At 44.9% G+C, this 24,467-nt stretch overlaps 1 protein-coding gene across 1 annotated transcript in view; it reads left to right on the top strand.

Moving 5' to 3' along the window:
- ak9 (adenylate kinase 9) overlaps positions 1 to 24,467 on the top strand; it is a 341,329-nt gene that overhangs the window by 294,238 nt on the left and 22,624 nt on the right. The window contains exons 35-39 of the mRNA XM_080193447.1: positions 3,502 to 3,648; positions 7,933 to 8,150; positions 14,154 to 14,350; positions 17,048 to 17,217; positions 17,321 to 17,419. Coding sequence (XP_080049573.1) covers positions 3,502 to 3,648; positions 7,933 to 8,150; positions 14,154 to 14,350; positions 17,048 to 17,217; positions 17,321 to 17,419 — 831 coding nt within the window. The remainder of the gene's footprint in view (positions 1 to 3,501; positions 3,649 to 7,932; positions 8,151 to 14,153; positions 14,351 to 17,047; positions 17,218 to 17,320; positions 17,420 to 24,467) is intronic.

Below are 24,467 nucleotides of genomic sequence, written 5' to 3'. Positions count from 1 at the left end.
TTATGTTCCCCTTAGCTTATTTTCATACTGTATTTTTCTTTCTTAATCAATCTCTTGGTCCTCCTTTGCTGAATTTTAAATTGCTCCCAATTCTCAAGCCTATTGGTTTTGTTGCCGATTGATATGCTTCTTCCTTGAATCTAATACTATCTCTAATTTCCCTTGTAAGCTATGGTTTGGCCACAATTCTCTTACTTCTCTTGCACCGAACAGGAATAAACAACTTCTGGAGTTCACCTATTTGCTCTTTAAATGCCTACCATTGCCTGTCCACTGTCTTTCCTTTTAGTAATGTTTCCCAGTCCATCATGACCAATTCATGCCTCATACCATCATAGTTATCTTTATTGAGATTCAGGACCCTGGTCTCAGAATCAACTACATCATTATCCACCTTGACAAAGAATTTTACCATATTATGGCTACCATTTTAAGGTTCTCTCACTACTAGAATGTCAACTAATCCTTTCTTATTGCACAACATCCAGTCCAAGATGGTCTGTTCCCTTGTTGGTTCTTCAGTGTTATTGCTCCAGAAGACCATCCCGTATGCACTCCAGAAATTCCTCCTCTATTGTTCTGTGCCTAATTTGATTCTCCCAATCTACATGCAGAGTTAAGTCGCCCATAATTGTAGATGTTCCTTTCACACATGCATCCCTGATTTCCCTTCTAATGCTTTTCCCAACATTGCCACTACAGTTTGGTGGTCTGTATATCATCCCTTCCAATTTTTTTTGATCCTTGTTGATTCTTAACTCTATCCATTCTCCACATAACTCTACAGATTCCTCATCATCAATGCTAATATCTTTCCTTAATGTCACATCAATATCGTCTTTAATCAATAATGCAACTCCACCACCTCTTCCTTTCTGTGTCCTCCCTAAACACTGAATAGTCCTCAACATCTAGTTCTGATTCTTGCTCACCTTGGAGCTATGTCTCCGTAATATTATACAGCTTTACTTCAATGTGTGCAATTAATTCATCCATTTTGTTTTGAATGCTCTGAAAATTCAGGTACAAAACCTTAAGATGGGCATTTTTAACATTTCTTTTCCTTTTCCTACTATTTTTTGCTCAGCCCCTATTTGACTCTGGCCTGTGATTTCTCTGCCTATCCCTTTCCTTATTCTCCTTATTGTCTTTTCCTGTTGTCCTTAATTCCCCCTGCTCTGAATCCTTGCAAAGGTTCCCGTTCCCCTGCCATGTTAGTTTAAACCCTCCCCAACTATTCTAGCAAGTAAACCCCCCCCCCCCCCAAACCAAGGACATCAGTTCCAATCCTGCCCAGGTGTAACCCATCCAGTTTGTACAGGTCCCACCTCCCCAGAACCAGTCCCAGTGCCCTAGGAATCTGAAATCTTCCCCCTCACACCGCATATTCATCCCATTAATCCTACTGTTTCTGCTCTGACTAGCACGCGGCACAGGTAACAATCCTGAAATCACTACCTTTGAGGTCCTACTTTTCATCTTGCTTCCAAGCTCCCTATAGTCTGCTTTTAAGACCATCTCCCTTTTTTACCCATGTCACACAACCACTGGCTGTTCACCCTCCCCTTCAGAGTGTCCTGCAGCTCAGAGACACCCTTGACCCTAGCACCAGGGAGGCAACATATCATCCTGGAGTCTCGTTTGCAACCACAGAAATGCCTATCTATTCCACTTACAATTGAATCCCCTGTAACTATTACATTCCACATTTTTTACTCCTCCCCTCTGCAGCAGAAACAACCATAGTGCAATGGATTTGGCTGTTTTCCCCTCAAAGACCATCCCCACTAATAGTATCCAAAACAACATATCTGTTTTACAGGGGAATAGATCATAGAATATAGAACACTACAGCACAAACAGGCCCTTCGGCTCACAAGTTGCACTGATCATATCCCTACCTACCAGGCCTATCTATAACCCTCAATCCCATTAAATCCCATGTACTCATCCAGAAGTCTCTTAAAAGACCCAACGAGTTCGCCTCCACCACCACCGACGGCAGCCAATTCCACTCACCTACCACCCTCTAAGTGGAATAGTCTCAGAAGATTCCTGCACTGCACTGCCTAGCTCTGGTGGTTACTTTTGAGGTACAGGAAACACAGCAGCCAAAATGCACAAAGCACCTCCACAAACAACAGTGTGAGGATGACCAAGTAATTAGTATTAATTTTTATCGGTAAATGTTGGGCAGAGCACCGGGGATAACTCCACAGCTCTTCTTTAAAATAGTCTTTTACATCCATCCTGGAAGGCTGTTGGGACCTCAGTTTACACTGACTCCAGCCATTGTAATATGGCCAAGCAAGATGATCGCTGATACCCACCTGTACATGCACATTGGTCCATAAATGTGCAATGACATAGTTTGTTCAGCTCATTGCTGCCTAACTTGATTCTTGTAAAGCCCTTTTAGTTTGTGGAGGCAGTGGCATAGTGGTATTGTTGTTGCACTATTAATCCAGAGACACTGGGTATGGATCTGGAGACCTGAGTTTGAATCCCATCATGTCAGATGGTGAAATTTGAATTAAATAAAAATCTGGAATTCCATGTTTAATGATGACCATGAAACCATCCTACGTGTGACTCCAGATCCACAGCCAGTGGATTAACCCGTATCTCATGTACAATGATTTAGACCAATCTGACTTTCCCATTGGCATAACACATAATTGGGAGGGAGTATGTGATTCCAGGGAGTTGTGATTTTTGTGAGTATTCATGACATGCATTCAAAGTGCATACCTGAAATGGATCAGCAGAAAAGCCATCCCACCATGAAAGTGATGAGGACAAACTTCCAATTTGTTTTTCCACAATTGGAAATCTGTCCTTAGGTGTCGCTCCAATTTTTCTGCTCCCGCCTACCACAAAACCTGTCGCTGGCATGACCGGAAAATCTGATCCGCAGTCAAGACAGTAAAGAAAGTTGTTGCAAATGTTATACTAATGTTAATGGTTTAGTGGCGGAGCAGAATCCCACCTTAAAATGTCTGCATATTCTTTCATGTCCTTAATTCACTTCAGTTGAAGAAGAATTAACAAATTAATTACATTGCAGGACTCAATATGATTTTGCAAAGTATTGACAACCATTTTATTCTGATACATAATACATAGTTCTTGACACAGAATAATAAAAGATGGCAAAAAGGATAAGACAGCCAGCACCATCATACCTTACACTCAGAAACCAGACCCACTGATGACCTGACACCACATTAATGGAACCCTTCTGATCAGTGCTGCTCTTGACCCTAAGTTCCCTGATCTTCATTTCCCCAGTGCCAAATCATGGCCGCAAGTTCCCGTTGATCAAGGTCTTGATTCTAAGAATCTCTGCTACTCCCACCACACCCCCATCTAACCAGGCGACTAATAGCCCCCTTTGCAATTACTTCATGTTTCACCTAGAATATGAGTAGTAAATTATCAACTCAGATAACATTTTTTGGTTAAGTTCAAACTGCTAATCTATTTTCTTTTTTTGAATAGATACATCCTGGATGGATACCCTGTGACTAAACAGCAAATAGATCTAATGAACAATTGTAAACTTATACCTGTTAAGATTGTAGAGCTACAAGCAGACATAAAAGAGATTTTGAAAAGAGGTCTCACTGACAAAAAGTCACCAGACAGGTAACAAACAGTACATGCTTTTGACACAAAGCACCAATGACTGCTGTTATGACACATGACTATAAATGCCACAGAGGATATTTTTTGGGCAGGTAATGCTCAAATCCCTCGAATATAACATACTGAATTACATTCACAGCGTTGCCTGTTTTCTCTACTAGTATTCTCTACTAATGCTTTCTCAGTATCATTATCCCTTCCTGTAACTGAAGACTTCAACTTACTTTTTTTGCAAGCACCCAGAATAGCGCTGTCTTCACTAGGGAAATTGGAGCTGAAGACATTGAGGCAAAAAGTATAAGATTAACACAGTAGATCCAAGATCATTGTGGACCATTTTTTGCATTTAACCACACAACTTAAATATGTGGAAGTTTTCTAATCCAGCTGACAGAGTCTCACAAAACAAGTTTCATGTTGTCAAGTTCACTCAGAACTATTACCAAATGGATCTAGGCTAACAATTCATGCAATCTACTGTAAAAGACAAAGTTGCACAGAATTGTTACAGTGCAGGAGACAATTTGTCCTGTTGTGTCTGCAACAACTCTCTAAATGATCCATTAGCCTTGTGCCATTCGCTCATCTTCTCTCTGTAGCCCTGCATATTCTTGCTTTTCAGATGACAGTTTGATTTCCTTTTAAATGCCTCAAGTGAATCTTCCTTCACCACATCCTCAGGACTTTAATCTCTTGCTGTATGGAATTGTCAATATTGCTTCTTTTGCCATTTACTTTATTCTGTGCTCTCTTGTTCTTGATCTTTTCATGAATGGGATCATTTTTTCTGTACATGCCTTTTAAGATTTTAAATACCTCTATCAAATCTCTACTCAGCCTTCTCTTTTCTAAAGAAAACAACACAAACTTATCCAATCTATCTTCATAATTGAAGTTCCACATTCCTTGAACCATTCTCATGAATCTTTCTGCACTCTCTTTAATGCCATCACATCTTTCCTAAAGTGCAGCACCCAAAATTGGATGTAATGCTCCAGCTGAAGCTGAAACTAGTGTCTTGTACAAGTTCAACATTATCTCCCTTCTCTTGTATTCAATACTCCTATTAATAAAGGTAAAGTTGCTATAGTTCCAGATGACTATAAGCCAGTTGTTCGTCCATCGTCATAGAGGAGGACCTCGACACCATTAGTCATTTTGAAGCTGGTTGCGGTGTGTCCGAAGATGACTGATCAGGCCAATTCGAGCATGGAATGTCCTGGCACATATTGGACAGACTTGTGTAGACACTGTAGTTGTTGCGCTGGTGGCTCTGGACTTGCGCAGCTCGAGCTTAAGTTGCGCTTCAGCAATACACCTTGCTTCGTGAGCTTGACAGCCTTTGTGGATGAGGCAGTGCCAGGTAGGGTGGTTTTGTGCCAGCGTTTCCCAGGTGGTCGTGAGAATGTCAAGCGACTTCAGGGAGACTTTGAGTGTGTCTTTGAAACATTTATTCTGCCCTCTATGCGAGCGTTTCCCAGCAGAGAGTTCCCCAAAAAGGAGCTGCTTGAGTATGCACTCGTCTGACATACGGATGACATGACCTGCCCGCTGGATCTGCGCTTTCATCAGCAGTGTGTGGACTGATGGTAGACTTGCTCTAGAGTACTGGATAGCGGACTATAGGCAATGACTAATGGTGACTTAACCAGAGGATCGCCATTCCTCAGGCAAGGAGCAAAGTTGTTTAAGGCGGGCCTTCATGAATAATTTCAGCCAGTACGGGAATTGAATTCGCACTGTTGGCGACACTTAGATCAGCCAACTGATCTAAACCGACTCCCTTATTAATAAAGCCTAGGATACTGTATGCTTTATTAACTGCTCTCTCAACCTGTCTTATTACCTTCAATGACTATATATATCCAGGTGCCTCTGCTCCTGCGCGCCCCCCCCTTTAGAATCGCACCCTTTGTTTTAAAATGTTCATCAATGTTCTTCCTACAAACATGAATCACTTCATATGTTTCCGCATTGAACTTCAAATGCCACTTGTCCGCCCATTCGACTAATTCGTTAATGTCCGTTTCTAGTTCTACACTAGCCACTTTATAATGCTTACAAGTTTTAGATCATCCGCAAACTTTGAAATTATACCCTTATATTTCTAAACTCTACTAATAATACGCTGGAATAATCATACTGAGACCAGACCAGGTACTGTGAAACAGATTGGAGACCTCCACTTCTGAAAGAACATAAAGCTACTGACGCTGGTGCTTAATGACGTCTTGCTTCAGCTGGGGCACCAGTGTCTTCTGCTTCCATCTCAGAATCCGCGAGCTTATCACCCATTGTGGCGCAAAGCTGGCAGTGGCCTTCCCTATGGCTGATAATGAGACCTGTACTGGCACAGACTCCCTACTCCAGAGATGCTTTATGATCTGACAACTTTGCCCTGAATTTGGACCCTATAAGACAGTGGTTCTGTTTTTTCCGTTACAATCCCTGGCACCCAAATGAGGCCAACCTCAAAGTTCCTCACGTGAACTGCGTTGTCCATTTTGGATCATAATAGCCTTTAACCAAGTCCACCAATTCATTGAAGGTTTGGAGTTAGGGACATCCTGGTTGGTTAGGCTTTTTATTACACGATGGTTAGGACCATGCATGCCATCAACTTTCTGCTCCTCATCCCTTTCAATATTGTTGGCCTGCACAAAGTAACGCAAGCTGTCAGCATATTAGGTCCAGTCTTCTATGCTTTCATCATAGGCTTCAAGTACATTAAAAAGAGGCATTTTTCTTAATGGAGGACTGCTTGTCTCGACAGTAAAGATGGTCCAAAGGGAAGAAAAATACTTGTTTTACTCCTCATTGTCAATGTAATAATCTTACCCAGGCCAGTCTTCCATCACCATCACCCTTTATTTGCAACGTGCTCAAAATGCCAGTCAGTGACTACAGTGTACATGTCAGCCTCCAAGTCTTTCAATGGCTGTCTTGAGTGGACACAGTAAGAATTCTCACAACACCTGGTTAAAGTCCAACAGGTTTATTTGATAGTAAACGCCACAAGCTGTTGGAACGCTGTTGCTTCATCAGGTGAGTGGAAAATTCTGATCAGAAGCAGGGCATATAAAAGCACACACAGTTTACAGAATACTGATTAGAATGCGAGTCTTTACAGCTAATCTGCTATTCAAGTCTTAAAGGCGCAGACAATGTGAGTGGAGATAGCAAGCATAGGTTAAAGAGATGTGTATTGTCTCTAGACAGGACAGTAAGTGAGATGTTCCAAGAGTCAGCGCAGAGTTGCCGAACAGAGACTGATAGCCAAGTTCCGCACACATGAGGACGGCCTCAAATGGGATCTCGTGTTCATGTCACACTATCTGTAACTCCCATGACTTGCCTGAACTTGCAATAGCTCACTTACTGTCTTGTCTGGAAACAATACACATCTCTTTAACCTTTGCTTAATACTATCTCCACTCACATTGTCTGCACCTTTAGGACTTGAGTAGCAGATTAACTGTAAAGACTTGCATTCTAATCAGTATTCTGTAAACTGTGTGTGACTTTACATGCCCTGTTTCTGATCAGAACTTTCCACTCACCGGACGAAGGAGCAGCGTTCCAAAACCTTGTGGCATTTACTATCAAATAAACCTGTTCGACGTTAACCTGGTGCTGTGAGACTTCTTACTATGTTTACCCCAGTCCAACACCGGCACCTCCACATCATGTCCTGAGTGGAGCCGGGTTTTAAACTCCATGCTGCTTCTTCCCTATTGGGTGGGCCTCCATGCACCTAATAGGGGAGTTCACATTTAGCAAGTCTCATGGGGAAATCTATTGAAAATCCCCAATCAAAACACACATCTTCCTCTTAATAAACCTAATTTCTCAAAAAGAGGATGCGTGTGATTCAGCAGTTTATTCCCTCATTCAGATAGGATAAATGCAAAATATCCACCAGCCAATCACCTATCTTTGAGGTCACTCAATCTTTCTGTAGGCTTTCTTCAGTTCAAGACTGCGTAGATATTTCCAGGTAGTCTCCCATCCAAATTGTAACCAGGCCTGAATCTGCTTTGCTTTCAAATCAGTTATTTTCAGCCCAACATGGCCAGAGGCAAACAACCAAACTATCCCTTTTTGGTCATGGGGACGCAACTTACCATTACACAGTCACATTTTCTACTGAAAACATTTCAATTTAAAAAGTAGATTTTTGATCTTGCCAATTTTTAGGAATATCTACTACAATCATAATGTTTTAGATGAATGTTCTCCTTCATATTCATTGAGTGTTTGTTTCCTTTTCCTTTTACTTGACAGGATATATCCGCTCCATGACAGTGCTCAGATTCTGACCATTCGAAACTCATCATATGTTCATGAGATTAGTGCTATCTGGGAGCACTACCAAACGCAGCATCAAAATTGGCACATTATATATGGACACCATAGCAAATGGTGGGTGTGGGAGAAAGTGTTGGAAATTGTTAAAACCAGTGTGAAACGGATTGAAATATATCTGGAAAGAATACAAAATGGTAAGTTTGAACTTTAAAAGGAATGTTGATCATAGTTTGAACATGAGAATATTATTCATTTTTTCTCCTGGCTGGTGAATAGATCTTCTGGTGGCTGTTTTACCACTTTGGCCTGCCCATTGATGGGCGGCGCAAACCTGTAAAATTGCACAAGAGCTGAGAAATCAGGTTTGCACTCAATTTCTCGTCTCTCGCGATCTTATGGCACCAGATATCCAGCACATTCAGCCTACTGCCCATTTCTGGCAAGCGGCTGAATAATTTATTTAAATGTATTGTAATACTCATTTTAATGTAATTGATGAGACCGGGACACAATCGTCCAGGCTCTCAATTGCCTTTGTGGCCTCATTGGGAGCAATACTCTCCAGTAACAGACCCGTCTCCACCAGTGGTGTACCCCAATGTTATACGGTGACAGACCTGTCCCCACTATGTGTATGTCAGGAGTGGCAGCTGGAGGACTGTAGGGCAGTGGGGGTGGACTAGGGTACTCTATGTGGTGTCGATGTGGGGTCATCTTGGGATTTAGCCCCCTGCCAGCCTCTCCCCCGATTCCCAAGTTTATATAGCGTGAATTTCCTTGGCTTCTTCTGGCAATCTGTGATTAACGAGGAAAACACCTGGTCTCCAGGGTTGGGGACCAGTCACGGTAGCCACACCAGTAGATCTATAGGCCATTGAGGCCTTCTGGGAGATTGAGGGCAAAGGGGTTGCCCCTTGAGTAATGCCAGCCTAGCACCCTGGCAGCCTACCAGGCAGTTCCAGAGGGCAGAGCCTGAAGGGGTGGGTCTTGAAGGGGTGTGACCTGAATGAGCAGGGCCTCTAGGGGTGGGCCAAAGGGGAGACGGTTGCCTGCTGTGACTTTGCCCCCTCCCTACCCCACTGATCGCATGCATTTGGTCTGGGTGGCCAGTGGGGGGAGTAGGGGCAATTGATCTGGGTAGCAGGGGCTGACGCTCACAATTTGCTGCAAAGCCCTGGGATTGAGCTGTATTGAGGCTGGCTGCAGCGCTTGAGAGCTGACAGATCTTCCTGGGTTTCACCAGGGTCATTCAGCTCCTGACGGCTTTCCAACCTTGGTTCAAGCATGGACAAAAGGGCTGACTTTTGAAGAGGTGAACAGGTGTGTAGATGAGGGTAGTGCAATCAATATGGTTTATATGGATTTCAGCAAAGCCTTTGACAAGGTCCTATATGGAAGACTTATAAAGAAGGTAAATTCACATGAGATACAAGGTAATTTGATAAAGTGGATTCAAAATTGACTCAGTTGTAGGAGACAGAGGGTGAAAACAGAAAGCTGCTTTAGTGATTGGAAGCCAGTGTCCAGTGGTGAATGTAGGGATCTGTATTGGGTCCTCTATTATTCATCCCTTATACAAATGACATTGTTGACTATGTGGATAAGATTAGTAAATTTGCAGATAACATGAAGATTGGCTGGGTGATTAACAATGAGGCAGAGTGACTTGGACTACAAGAAGATATAGACAGAATGGTCAAATGGCAGAAAAGTGGCAAATGGAACTTAACTCTGAAAAGTGTGATGTGATGCACTTTGGAAGAAATAATTTTACAAGAAAATACTCAATAAATGTCACAACACTAGGAATTTCTGTGGAACAAAGGGACCTTGATGTGTTTGTCCACAGATCTCTGAAAGTGGAAGGGCATGTTAGTAGGATGGTGAAAAAGGCATATAAGACACTTGTCTTTATCAGTCGAGACAGATTGCAAAAGCAGGGAAGTCATGTTGGAGTTGTATAGAACTTTGGTGAGGCCACAGCTAGAGTACTGTGTGCAATTCTGGTCGCTACGTTATTCGAAGGATGTGATTGCACTGGAGGGGGTGCAGAGGAGGTTCTCCAGGATGCTGCCTGGGCTGGAACATTTAAGTTATGAAGAGAAGTTGCATAGGCTTGTGTTGTTTTCATTGGAGCAGAGAAGCCTGAGGAGCAACCTGCTCAAAGTACACAAGATTATCAGAGACATGGACAGAGTGGAAAATGAGCAGCTGTTTTCCCTTAGCTGGAGGGTCAGTCACGAGGGGATATGGATTCATAGTGAGGGATAGGAGGTTAAGGGGAGATGTGAGGAAAAATTTGTTTACTCAGAGTGTGATGAATGCCTGGAATGAGCTGCCTGGAAGGATGGTGGAGGTGGGATGCATCACATCCTTTAAATGTAAAGAGAAAACGCTAGAAAATCTCAGCAGGTCTGGCAGCATCTGTAAGGAGAGAAAAGACATTTTGAATCCAGATGAGACTTTGTCAGCTTGGAAATACATTGCCATTCCTTCACAGTCATTCGGTCAAAATCTTGGAGTTCCCTCTCCAATGACACTGTGAGTCAACCCACAGCACGTGGACTGCAACAATTCAATACATCCACCTCTTCTAAGTCTCTGCTTCCACCACCTTTTCAGGAAGAGAGTTCCAAAGACACATTGACCCTCTGAGTGAAAAAGATTCACCTTATTTCCATTTAAAATGGGTGACCTTATTTATACAGTGCCCCCTAGTCCTGGAATGAAAAGGGCTGTGCTCACAAGTACAAGGTTGTGGAGGACACAGCAGACCATTAAAAACTTGTCGATCCTCTCTGACAAATAATGGAGGGATGCCACCAAGCAGTCCAGGAAATGGAACTGTTGTTTTAGGATGCAGACGGTTTGTTGCATGATGGGTGCAGCACGGTTCTGATTGGTGGCACACTGCTGCATATGTGGTTGGGTGGCATAAGCAAGATATAGAGCAGGTATTCCTCATTGCAGGCAGCCAGCTGGTTCCTTTACGTGTCCCAAAGATGGAAAATGTTGTTAACTGGCACAGGATGTATGTAGTCACAGGGCAGACAAAATAACATGCCCTTTGGTTCAGCATCAGTCACAGCACAGAAGCTCGACAGGACCAATAGATTACATACTTCAACTATGGGCAATGTGGGGGCGTTTCCTATTTGTTTCCATATTCCGTATTCCTATTTCCGGATGTGGTTCCTATTTTCAAGAAAGGGAACAAGGATAGCCCGGGAAATTATCGACCGGTGAGTCTGACCTCAGTGGTTGGTAAGTTGATGGAGAGAATTCTGAGGGACAAGATTTATGAGCATTTAGAGAAGTTTAGAACGATCAGGAATAGTCAGCATGGCTTTGTCAAGGGCAGGTTGTGCCTTACAAGTCTAGTTGAGTTCTTTGAAAATGTGACTGAACACATTGATGAAGGAAGAGCAGTGGACGTGGTTTACACGGACTTCAGCAAGGTGTTTGATAAGGTCCCCCATGCAAGACTTCTTGAGAAGGTGAGAGGGCATGGGATCCAAGGGGTTTTGGCCTTGTGGATCCAGAACTGGCTTGCCTCCAGAAGGCAGAGAGTGGTTGTGGATGGGTCTTTTTCTGCATGGAGTTCGGTCACCAGTGGAGTGACCCAGGGATGGGTTCTAGGACTCTTGCTGTTTGTCATTTTCATAAATGACCTGGATGAGGAAGTGGAGGGATGGGTTAGTAAGTTCGCCGATGATACAAAGGTTGGTGGTGTTGTGGATAGTCTGGAGGGATGTCAGAAGTTGCAGCGTGACATGGATAGGATGCAAGACTGGGCGGAGAAGTGGCAGATGGACTTCAACGTGGATAAATGTGTAGTGGTCCATTTTGGCAGGACCAATAGGATGCAGGAGTACAATATCAAGGGTAGGAATCTTAGCTGTGTTGAAGAGCAGAAGGATCTTGGGGTCCGGGTCCATAGGACTCTTAAATTGGCCTCGCAGGTGGAGGATGTGGTCAAGAAGGCGTATGGTGTACTGGCCTTCATTAATTGAGGGATTGAGTTTAGGAATTGGGAGGTAATGCTGCAACTTTATAAGACCCTTGTCAGACCCCACTTAGAGTACTGTGCGCAGTTCTGGTCGCCTCACTACAGGGAGGATGTGGAAGCTATTGAGAGGAGATTTACAAGGATGTTGCCTGGATTGGGAGGCATGCCTTATGAAGATAGGTTGAGGGAGCTAGGTCTCTTCTCCCTGGAGAGACGAAGGTTGAGAGGCGACCTGATAGAGGTTTATAAAATGTTGAGAGGAATAGATAGGGTGGATTGTCGGAGGCTATTTCCCAGGGCTGAAATGGTTGCTACGAGAAGACACAGGTTTAAGGTGCTGGGAAGCAAGCAAAGAGGAGATATGAGGGGTAAGTTTTTCACTCAGAGGGTGGTGAGTGAGTGGAATTGGCTGCCATCGGTGGTGGTAGAGGCGAACTCGCTGGGGTCTTTTAAAAGACTTCTGGATGAGTATATGGGATGTAATGGCATTGGGAGTTACAGATAGTTCTATGGCTTGGTAGGTATATAGAACATAGAATATTAGAGCAGTACAGGCCCTTCGGCCCTCGATGTTGCACCGACCAGTGGAACCAATCTAATGACCCTCTAACCTAAACTATTCCAATGTTATCCATATGCCTATCCACAGACCATGTGAACGCCCTTAAAGTTGGCGAGTCCACAACTGCTGCAGGCAGGGCATTCCACGACCTTACTACCCTCTGAGTAAAGAACCTACCTCTGACATCCGTCCTATAATTACCACCCCTTAATTTAAAGCTATGTCCCCTTGTGTTAGCCATCACCATCTGAGGTAAAAGGCTCTCACTGTCCACCCTATCCAATTCTTTGATCATCTTGTATGCCTCAATCAGGTCACCTCGTAACCTTCTTCTCTCCAATGAAAATAACCTCAAGTCCCTCAGCCTTTCCTCATAAGACCTTCCCACCATACCAGGCAACATCCTAATAAACCTCCTCTGCACCCTTTCCAATGCCTCCACATCTTTCTTATAATGCGGCGACCAGAACTGTACACAATACTCCAAGTGCGGCCGCACCAGAGTTTTGTACAGTTGTAACATGATCTCACGGCTCCGAAATTCAATCCCTCTACCAATAAAAGCTATAGATATAGCTTTAGTATAGATGTGATCAGCGCAACTTGTGGGCCAAAGGGCCTGTTTGTGCTGTAGTGTTCTATGTTCTTTGTTTCTCCCAAAAAAATTTTCAGTGCTGAATTTGCAGGAAAAATGGTGTAAATCCACGATTGTTTTCTCAGTGGGAGTTCAGGCTCGAAGCTCCCACACTCTGTGCAATACACAGGTCACAATTGTGAATCCTACTAAAAGCTTGGGGGCGGAGTCTATTCACACCAGAGTCTGACAGTTCCAGAACTCTGCACATGCCTAGTGGCCCCGAACTGTCAGCCTGCAGTTTGCTGGCCAGCTCAATAGCTGGCCAGCCCAGGACCCCAAAGTGCTGCCTCCCTAATCCCTCCATGGCCTGATCAGGACCCCCATGACCATTACTAGGCCAGCCCCAACTCCTCACCCATACCAGAGTAACCCAATCATCAAACCCCAACCACTTCTCAGCAGTGACTAATCCCCCCATCCCCCAACCCCGGCAGACCCACCCCCTCAGGAATTGGTCCCCCCGTCAACACCATGGCAGATCCATCCCCCCCATCAGACAATCCCTTGTCCCTGCCCTCCGTGATCACCGGCCTCTCTCCAATCCCGACCAGATACAAATGGCAGAGTGGCAGTGGATGATGTGGAATTCCCCTGTGGGGCGTATTTTAGGCAGTGGAAGGTGATGGGCTCTTCCAGTCCCACCAATGTCTACATGGTTTTGCCCACCCAGCATCCTCTGCCGCGGGGGGTCGCCAACAACGACCAAAAAATCTGAAAATTTTGGCTTGTATTTTGGAAGTTCCAGTAATGCTCCCTTTCCTGAAGTGAAAAAAAACATTGAATTAGGATTTTTTTAAAATTGAATTTACGGGATTGTCAGTTTTCAATAATATATAACAAAACAAACGGGGAATTTTTGGTGAAAATTGGGAAGTTTAAAACGACTCAAGGCCTTGATTTGAGCACATACAACCCAAGTGCTCGTCAAACTGCAGCACTTGCAGAACTATTCCAAATCATGTTGCTAAAAGTTTCTTTCCTCACTGCAGGAAAAGCTGCCTGTATTGCTGGTCTGTGTATCACGCCCAAAGAACTACAGTCCCGGGTTGGAGAGTTTCAGCAATATTGTCCTGTTAGCCTTCAGTTAAAGGGAGAACTTGTAGACTGCTCTGTTGATCCTTCATTAGAATTTGCAGCTGAATTCCAAGGACATTATTATAAAATGGCTTCAAAGGAAGCTCTGGATGTAAGTATACTTGTAGTCAAAAATAATAATGCAACATTAATTGAGAAGATTTGCTCGTTTGATTTACCTGAATTAAGTGTTCCCCAACCTTCACAAATGATGGGACAAGATTTTTTGAATGGGAGGCTTTGCTTTCCTACCACCTGAAGAATTGGTGGGGAACATATACCTGTGCGATCAGAACAGCCCCACAGTCATTTTATCCTTTGAGGACAATTAATTAGCTCGAAACAGGACTTCCATCCTCACTCAGATGGAGGTCCCAACTCAGAGAACCGCTGGCCAACCTGATAGTTCCAGCAGGGCCACTGGGATTACAATCAGTCCCCAAATTCTATGTCCGAGAGCAGTATTTTACAGCATCCCACCAGTGGTTTTGTCGATTATGGGGGCCCCTTTTGCTGGCTTCTCCCAATCTGTCCACACTTAAGGCTCTTAAATGGCTAATTATTAACCACCTAAGGGTTACTGGCCTCAATGGGTGGGAAGTAGGCTGTCTCCCTCAAGGTGTCTGTTTCTTCATCTCCTGCAAGGTCTGTCCCTGTAGTGACCCCTATTCCACCCTCCCTACCAGCCTCTCCATCAGGCCCTCCATCCTGCCTTTGCCTTTCCCATTGGGCCTCATCTCCTCTCATTGCCTTGAGACACCTTCCTCATACCTGATCCTGGACTCCAGGACTAAGAATCTGGGGACTGCTTGTAGTCCCACTCCTGGCCCTCACTGCAACTGGAATTACAGAGATACTGGGCAATCAGATTGGCCACCAACTCTCTGAGGCAGGAGTTATTGTGCTATAGAACATAGAACATAGAACATTACAGCGCAGAACAGGCCCTTCGGCCCACGATGTTGCGCCGACCAGTTACAAAAACAATGACCCACTAGCCTATACCAATCCCTTTTCGTCCATAAACCTATCCAGAGATCTCTTAAACGCCCCCAAACTAGACGCATTTACAACTGCAGCAGGCAGGGCATTCCAATCCCTCACCACCCGCTGGGTAAAGAACCTACCCCTGACATCCGTCCTGTAGCTACCCCCCCTTAATTTAAAGCCATGCCCCCTCGTGCTAGCTTTCTCCATCCGAGGAAAAAGGCTATCACTATCCACCCTATCTAAACCTCTAATCATCTTATATGTTTCAATAAGATCCCCTCTTAGCCGCCTTCTTTCCAACGAAAACAACCCTAAATCCCTCAGTCTCTCCTCATAGGACCTCCCCACCATACCAGGCAACATCCTAGTAAACCTCCTCTGCACCCTCTCCAACGCCTCCACATCCTTCTTGTAATGCGGGGACCAGAACTGCACACAGTACTCCAAGTGCGGCCGCACTAGAGTAGTATACAGTTGCAACATGACGCTGCGACTCCTAAATTCAATCCCCCTACCAATAAACGCCAAGACACCGTACGCCTTCTTAACAACCTTATCTACTTGATTCCCAACTTTCAGGGATCTATGTACACACACACCTAGATCCCTCTGTTCATCCACACTATTCAAAGTCCTCCCGTTAGCCCTATACTCGACACATCTGTTGCTCCTACCAAAGTGAATTACCTCACACTTCTCCGCATTAAATTCCATCCGCCACCTCTCGGCCCAGCTCTGCAACCTGTCTAAGTCTCCCTGCAGACTATGACACCCTTCCTCACAATCTACCACACCTCCGACTTTGGTGTCATCAGCAAATTTACTAATCCACCCAACTATACCCTCATCCAGATCATTAATAAAAATTACAAACAACAGCGGCCCCAAAACAGATCCCTGAGGCACACCACTCGTAACCGAACTATGGGTGGCACGGTAACACAGTGGTTAGCACTGCTGCTTCACAGCTCCAGGGACCTGGGTTCGATTCCCGGCTCGAGTCACTGTCTGTGTGGAGTTTGCACATTCTCCTCATGTCTGCATGGGTTTCCTCCGGGTGCTCCAGTTTCCTCCCACAGTCCAAAGATGTGTGGGTTAGGTTGATTGGCCATGCTAAAATTGCCCCTAAGTGTCCTGAGATGCGTAGGTTAGAGGGATTAGCGAGTAAGTGTGTAGGGATATGGGGGTAGGGCCTGGGTGGGATTGTGGTCAGTGCAGACTCGATGGGCCGAAGGGCCTCTTTCTACACTGTAATGTTCTATGAAATGATATCTTTTGGTCTGAGATATTTTTGGAATTGTTTCGACCCTCTGCCTTAATTTCATTGGAATTGTGACAAAGACCCCTTCTTATGTGCCCCCGTAGAAGGGAGCAGTTCCAGAAAAATTCCAGATTATTACATTGTACAAACACATTCATGGCATGGTCTTAATAGTAACTATTGCCAAATCCATTACATATAAATGTGGAATTATATATTCATGCTAATAATATGGAAGTCTAATTTTATTTAAAAAATCCACCTTGCCCTATTTAAAATAACAAGAATTTATATCCACAATATGCAGTTAAACATGAAGAAGAAAATAGCAAGACATGGCGGCTAAATCCATTCATACAGAGATAATTTTAAACATAGTGACCTATATTTTAAGAAATACCTACTTATGCATTTAATAATGCTTCTGTTTAAGAAATCCATGCCTTTTTACAGGAAAATTAAGTTGATTTATATTATTAACTTTATCAACATTTTGATAAACTGTTTTAAACAAAAAATGCATGAATTTCAATTTATCTAATTTTATCAATTTCTCAGCTCTTCTTGAATGACCCAGAGTTGTTCGTACCTCCATTAGCTTCTCAATCTCTCCCATCAGCTGATCTATTACCAACAAAGCTTACTGCAGCTGAAGTAAAGGCCAGGTTTCCTAAACAGGCAGAATTTCTGGGTTACTGTCCAGTTACATTTCTGGATGGCAAACAAAGGTAAATTCAATTTATCAAGACGATAAAGAAACTTAATAAATGTGGAAAAAAATTGTCTTGACAGAGAAATGTTTCTAACTACTGTTTTGATCCTTCTCATCAGATATGAAGCATTGGTCCCTGGACATATTGATTATGCTGTTGAGTACAGAAACAGATTATATCTTTTTCAGGATGAGGAATGCCTTGATAAATTTATGCGGTAAATACTTCTGAATAATATCTTCATTTCATTGCTCCTATTATCAAATATCAAGCCTTTCGTAAAGGGGTTGAATTATGATGTAACTGTTATCTTGCAGACAGAAAAATAAAACGTAACAGGTGAGAGGAGTTTGCAGCTCCCAAGGATGATGGAAGGGAGGTATACTATGTGTGCTGGTAATCGTAGCCGGTGGCTGCTAGTGGCAGCTTCTTCTGCTTTTTAACTGAAGTGTAAAGAAGTTTCCAGGAACATAGGACTAGGAGTAGGCTATTCAGCCAGTCAAATCTGCCTTTCAATTAAATCACGGCTCATCTTCTACCTGTGGCCCCCTTCCCCCTCACCAATCTCAGGCAGAACATAGAACACTACAGCACAAACAGGCCCTTCGGCCCACAAGTTGCGCCGATCGTATCTATACTTACCAGGCCTAACTATAACTCTCAATCCCATTAAATCCCATGTACTCATCCAGAAGTCTCTTAAAAGATCCCAGCGAGTTCTCCTCTACTACCACCGACGGCAGCCGATTCCACTCACTCACCATCCTCTGAGTGAAAAACTTACCCCTAACATCTCCTCTGTACCTGCTCCCCAGCACCTTAGACCTGTGTCCTGTCGTAGTGAACATTTCAGCCCGGGAAAATAGCCTCCGAGAATCCACCCTATCTATACCTCTCAACATTTTATAAACCTCTATCAGGTCGCCTCTCAATCTTCGTCTCTCCAGGGAGAAGAGACCAAGCTCCCTCAACCTCAGTCAGAAAGGCAGCTCCCCTCCCTCCCCCTTAGTGATCTCAGGTAGAGTGGTAGCAGCCCCTCTTCTCTCTCATTGATTGTAGGCAGAGTGATTCTCCCCACCCCAGACCCTCCTGCACAAAGCCCCATTTCCCCCTGACTCTGATGGCTGTATGACACGTCCCTATCTCTCCCCTATCCCCAATCATCGTGAAAGCACTGATCCATCATCCCACCACCCCCCATTCCCATCAGCACATCTGCAAATGCTCACTAGCCTTCCCCTCAATGCTAACAAGCAAACTATATATAACTTATGAAATGCTCTGCCAGACTGACTGCAGCTGATCTGCTATAAAAGGGGCAGCTCCATAAAAACCCGAAGGATCGACAGGCAGGCAGTGCAGGAAGAAAATGACCAAATGACCAGCCCCCAGATTCACTGAAGGTGACCCCACAAGGCTGCTGGATGCAGCAGAAGCGAGGTGGGACACCCTCTTCCCCCAAAAGTACAAAGACCCAGGGGGCTGATGGCAATATGTTCTGGAAGCAGTTGCCTCTTCCATCAGCGGCAATGGGCTCCAGAACGGGGAAGCAATGTCACAAGTAGGTCAATGACCTCATCCAGGCAGAAAGGGTGAATGCTTAACCCCATCTAGCATCTTCCCCCAATCGCCTCCAGATTTTTTCATCCCCAGCACCCTACATCAATTGGTTGCATCGCAAAAGTCATCTTGTCACTCTGAAAAGAGGGGGCGATTAGGAGGAGAAGGAGAGGAGCGCATGTAGAGGTGAAGAAATGCTGCTTGCCCCAAGCCAGCAACACACGCTGCCCATACTGCCCATTCCTCCACACACAAGCCCTCCAACATCAGAGAGCTCCCATTTCCCAGCCATATGCCCCCTCCCCAGCATCATAGAGCCCCCATTTTCCACCCACATGCCTCCCAGCATCACAGATCCTCCATTCCCCACCCACATGACCTCAGAATTACAGCTCCTTTAAGAGTGCTGAATCTGCAGCAGTGCAATTTCCAAGGGCTTTATGCATATCCTTCAACAGGAAGAGTGCTGAGTGCATTAGGAGCATTCACAAGAGCTGAGGTCAGTGCTGAGACCCAGATCCATGCTGCAAATCGGACATTGGACACACTGCTGACAACAGCCCTCCCCACAACCCAAAAAGTAAAATGGCCACCATGAAAGGATCCCTGAAAGCAGCACGGACACTCGGCACGTACCTCCTCACTAACCCTCACTGATGGAGTGCCCAAATCGGAGCATGTCTGTTTCAGGCCGATTTCAGATGGGCGAATGCGGTGGTAAAGGGGATGTGCCATTAAAGTTGGGCGTGCAGCCAGTTAAGTGGATTGAAATGCATGCAAATATATTTAAATGTCCATCGTGTCCGTTTTAGGAAGGTTCCCGATCATGGCCATTTTCAGGCCTTGGTAAAGGGGGAACCAGTGTGGAGGCGGGATCAATCACGCTACTGACCTCACATCTTACCTTACCAAGTTTTTGCACCTGAAAGCGTGCAACGCAATGTTAAGATTGCCCCTAAAGAGTAGGAATAAACTGGTCTTTTTTGAAATGGCAGTCAGTGACTGGTGAGGTACTATAGGGATCAGTGCTAGGACCCCAGCTATTCATAATGTATATTAATGACTTAGATGAGTGAACTAAATGTAATATCTCCAAATTTGCAGATGACACAAAGCTGGGTGAGAGAAGGAGCTATGATGGGGATATAGAGATACTTCAGTGTGATCTGGACACACTGAGTACATGGGCAAATGCATGGCATTTGCGGTATAATGTGGGTAAATGTGAGATTATCCACTTTGGTAACAAAAATAGGAAAGCAGATTATTCTTGAATGTTTATAAATTGAGAAATGGGAATGTATAATAAGACCTGAATGTCCTAGTACACCAGTTGCTGAAGGTAAGCATGCAGGTGCAGTAGATGGTGAAGAAGGCAAATGGAATGTTGGCCTTCATAGTGAGAGGATTCGAGTACAGGGGCAGGATGACTCGCAGCAATTGTGCAGGGCCTCAGTGTGGCTACACCTGGAGTATTGTATACAATTTTAGTCTCCTTATTTGAGGAAGGATGTTCTTGCTATAGAGGGAGTGTAGCAAAGTTTTACTAGATTATTCCTGGGACCCAGAGGTGTGAGGAGAGATTGAGTTGGTGAGGATTATATTCACTAGAGCTTAGAAGAATGAGAGGAGGTCTCATGGAAAACATAAAATACTAACAGGACTAGACAGGGTACATGCAAGAAGGATGTTCCTGATGGGAGGAACAAGGGACCTTAGTCTATAGATGCGGCGTAAACCTTTTAGGACTAGGATCTTCACTCAGAGTGGTTACCCTATTGAATTCATTACCACAGAAAGTAGTTGAGCACTAAACATTGTGACCAGCATTCCCCCAAAAATATTCTAACTTGTTGAATTCGTGTGAAAACTGGAGCAATTCACACTGGTTTCACTCAAAACGAATCTCCCACATTCTGTGCACTGCAGAGGTGACTAGCATGTACATCATTAAAAATCAGGGAGCAGAACCTATTCCCGCTGGAGAGGCCAGCATCATAGCGCTGAGCGGGTCACTGCGCATGTGCCGATCTGTTAGTGCCAAGGTGGGCGCATACACGGTAGTCCTGCACTGTCGGCCTGCCAATTGCTGGCCAGCTCAATCATTGTCCAGCCCCATGATCCCTGCATCGTCAGCCCTCCAACCATCCATCCTCCCCCTCCATCCAAACATTCCTGGGCCAGCCCCAAATCTCCGCCCTTCCAGCACACCCCGATCTCCAGCACCCTCATTCCCTCCACCCCCTTGCCACAGTCCCGAACCCCCCTCCCCACAGTCCCGAACCCCTACCCGCAAGACTGACCCCCTCCCCAGCCTGCCCCAATCGCTTCCCGCCCCACCCAAACCAACTGGCCCATCAAGCCCTGCTGGGCAGCGCCAAGATGCCCCCCTGGGCATTGGCACTTTGCCCCTTGGGCAGTGCCAGAGGGCCCAGGCTGGCATTGCCAAGGTGCCAATGCTCAGTGGAACCTTGCCCACTGCCAACCCTTTGGGGGCTCCCGATTCCACTCCCTTCACTCCAACAGGGTTGGGCCACAAGTTCCCCGTTAGTGGGGAGCTACTGTAATTCCTGCTAGAGCGAACCACTCTGGCGGGGGAGGGTGGAAAGTACTCCATAGGCTTCAGTCCCGGAACCACTGATCACATTTAAATTATATTGAAAGGACCATTTAAATGGTCTTGGCGCTTCCCCGCTGATTTCTGACGTGGAGCTGATGCTATCAGGGCGGAAACATGTGCAAATCGGACGATGCAAGAATCTCCCGGCCCGCTGTGCTAAAAAATTAGCACAGAGGGATGGGAGAATCACCCCCTGTATGTTTTCAAAAACGAGTTCAATATAGTTCTTGGAGTGAAAGGGATCAAAGAATATGGGGAGATGGCAGGATCAAGCTATTGAGTTAGACGATCATACTGAATGGTGGAGTGGGCTTAGCCAAATCCTGCCCCTATTTTCTATGTTTCTATGAATATGTGCTACTATGGTATTAGCCTGGGCCTTTCAAGAACTAGCCTAATAACATTTCCACTACCCCAACACTCCCTTGTCTAAATCTGACCCATACATCTTTACTAAATTTAATGTTAACCCATTGTTGGTTCCCCCTGTGGAATATTGCCACAGAAAGTAATCCTGGACAACTCAAGAAACTCAATATCTTTCTGATGTTAGTCTGGTTGCAACAGTCTATATGCAAGTTAAAATCCCCCACTAAAACTACCCTAACTTTCCTGCAGTCATTCAATGGCTTTATTATCATGGAATCCCCTACCATCAATAACCTGGGGTCACAATTGACCAGAAATTTATCTTCAACAGCCACATCTATACTGTAGTTACAAGAGCAAGTCAGAGGCAGGGCACACTACAGCAAGAAACTTAATTCCTTACATTTCAAAGCTTCTCCACCATCTGTAAGACACAGATCAGGAGTGAGACAAAATACTCTCCATTTTGCCTGGATGCATGCAACTCCAACAACAAGCTTTGCCATGCATTCTAGTTCTGATTCTATCTTTCCCAGTAGGAGTATGGAACTGGTCTGTCTCGTAAAGGTCTATGTTATTCCTGGTTTTGGCTTCCCTTATTTTCCCAAGCCTTTCTTGGAAGACTTCAGAATGCTTACTGATGACTTTTACAGTCCCCACACCTAGCTGAAAGATTCCCAGCCAGTTCAGTCTGATGCATTGGAGCCAATCTCTCTCTGTGATGCTAAGTCCTTGTTCCCGTACAGTGATGAGTAGAAGTCGAGCTGACTGCTGCCTGCAAGTCCTATGGATCGCATAGTGTCCTTTATTTGCAATGGTCCACCTGCGTAGGTAGCCAGTTTTGCTTTTGTACTTTCTAAGTTCAGGAGCTGAATACCAGCCTGGAGGCGATAATGGGTGGAATTTTACGAGAATGATTCTAAGTGTCCAGCTAGCATGAAAATGGGAGATCTCCTAATCTATTTTTTGGGCAAGTTTTCACGCCCAATCTTACATACTTTGTCATTGAAAATATTGTGTAGACTGTTGCAGGCAGTAAGCTAACTTTAATTCACCAGAGGGAGTTATTGCACATGTGCAGATCGCTGATGCTGCATGTACGCAATTTCAGCAGCAGGCATTTGACAGACAGAGAGTGACCTATCAGGACCCTGCTGCTGAAGCTAGCCTGAATCAACTCCCTCCCTACTCCCCTGCAATCAGGAGGGGCCCATGGCTGAATGCAAACCCCACAATGCATGGGCATCCAACCCCTGTTGACACCCCTCACAGCCCAGACTGATCATGCTCTTCCTCCCCCCCACCCCCGATCCGATCCCATTACAGGGTGGCAGCAGGTGCCCCTCCCCCTGATCCAATCCCGTTGCTGAGTGACAGCAGGTTCCCTCCAATCAGGCCGTCCCCTTCATGCCATGCCCCCATGGGCCCAACCCCATAGGCCCCCTCACACAGTCTGGTGGGCAGTGCCAAGGTGCCAGGTTGGCACTGCCAGGCTGGCACTGCCTAAGGGTGCACTCCCTTGCCCTCAGGCACCCTTGGGGGGCCTCCATGGCCTCCTGTTCTACTGGTGAAGCCAACGTGACTGTTTCTCATTCTTGGCAAGTAAGTATTTTCCTCATCGGAGGGAATCTCTCCCGACGAGGCCATAAAGGCAAGTGAACCTGGATGATTGAGCACCAGGCTCACTAAACAGATGCAAATAAACATTTAAATAAATTATTCAGCCTCTTACCCATTTCCAGCGAGAGGCTGACTTTGCCGGAAATCCGGTTCCCGTAAAATCACAAGAGCTGAGAAAACGGGCGTGATCCTACTTCCCAATAACAGAGACTGCAGCCCCATATCAACCTCCATTTTTAATGGGCGGCCATTTACTAACTCCACCATAATGGAGACAACCTTTGTCATGGAAATGTGATTTAAATACATTATCCTTGGTTGTGGGCCTTTCGACAAGGTATGATTTGGTACTGGTCTTGGCCTTTCCTTGAAATAGCATATGTTTTGACTGTTCCTACATTTAACCTTGATTATGATCTTGTGCAGCTTTTGCAACATTCTGCCATCTATCATATACAACCTTTTGGAATAGCCTTCTTAGGAGGCTGAAGGCTGTTCCTGACTTCCCTTGACAAAGTGATTATGCGACTCAGGCTCCACCACTGCCGAGGATGCTGGGAAATTTAAAGTAATTTTTTTTATTGATACCATTGTTCTCAGTTGAGGGATGGATGCTGTAGGCCTCTCCCCCCAAGTCTCCTGCTATCTGACGTTCGCTGGACTTTCTGAGTTCCTTTCTCTGCGTTCTCCAACAGTAGAGCTATCTCAATGTTTTCTTTAGAACTAAAATGGTTTCTGCCAATAATTTCTTTTGGACTGTCACTTTGTTAATTCTTAGACTAGTCTATTTCGCAACATGTCATTCAAAGGTGGCCTGAATTCACAATGCTCTGTCAATTTTCACAGCCTGTTCAGAAATTCGGTGACAGATTCGCTAGGCATTCACCCTGCCATGTTAAAGTGATATCACTGGAGTATTATGTAAGGTTTTGAATCCAAATAACTTTTAATTAACTCTACCAATTCATGAGTTTTGGACTTAGAGGCATCCAGGTAGATCAGGCTTTCGATTACACTTAAGGCCAAAACCCCACATGCCATCAATAGATCACTTTCTGCTTCTTGTCTGCCTTTTTACTGTTGGCCTGAAAAAGAT

This window comes from Carcharhinus amblyrhynchos, chromosome 7 (genome assembly GCF_965287045.1).
Source record: "Carcharhinus amblyrhynchos chromosome 7, sCarAmb.v2.hapA, whole genome shotgun sequence".
In the NCBI taxonomy this organism is placed as follows: Eukaryota; Metazoa; Chordata; class Chondrichthyes; order Carcharhiniformes; family Carcharhinidae; genus Carcharhinus; species Carcharhinus amblyrhynchos.
The sequence above is the reverse complement of the archived record's forward strand: the minus strand, read 5'-3'. Positions and strand labels throughout refer to the sequence as shown.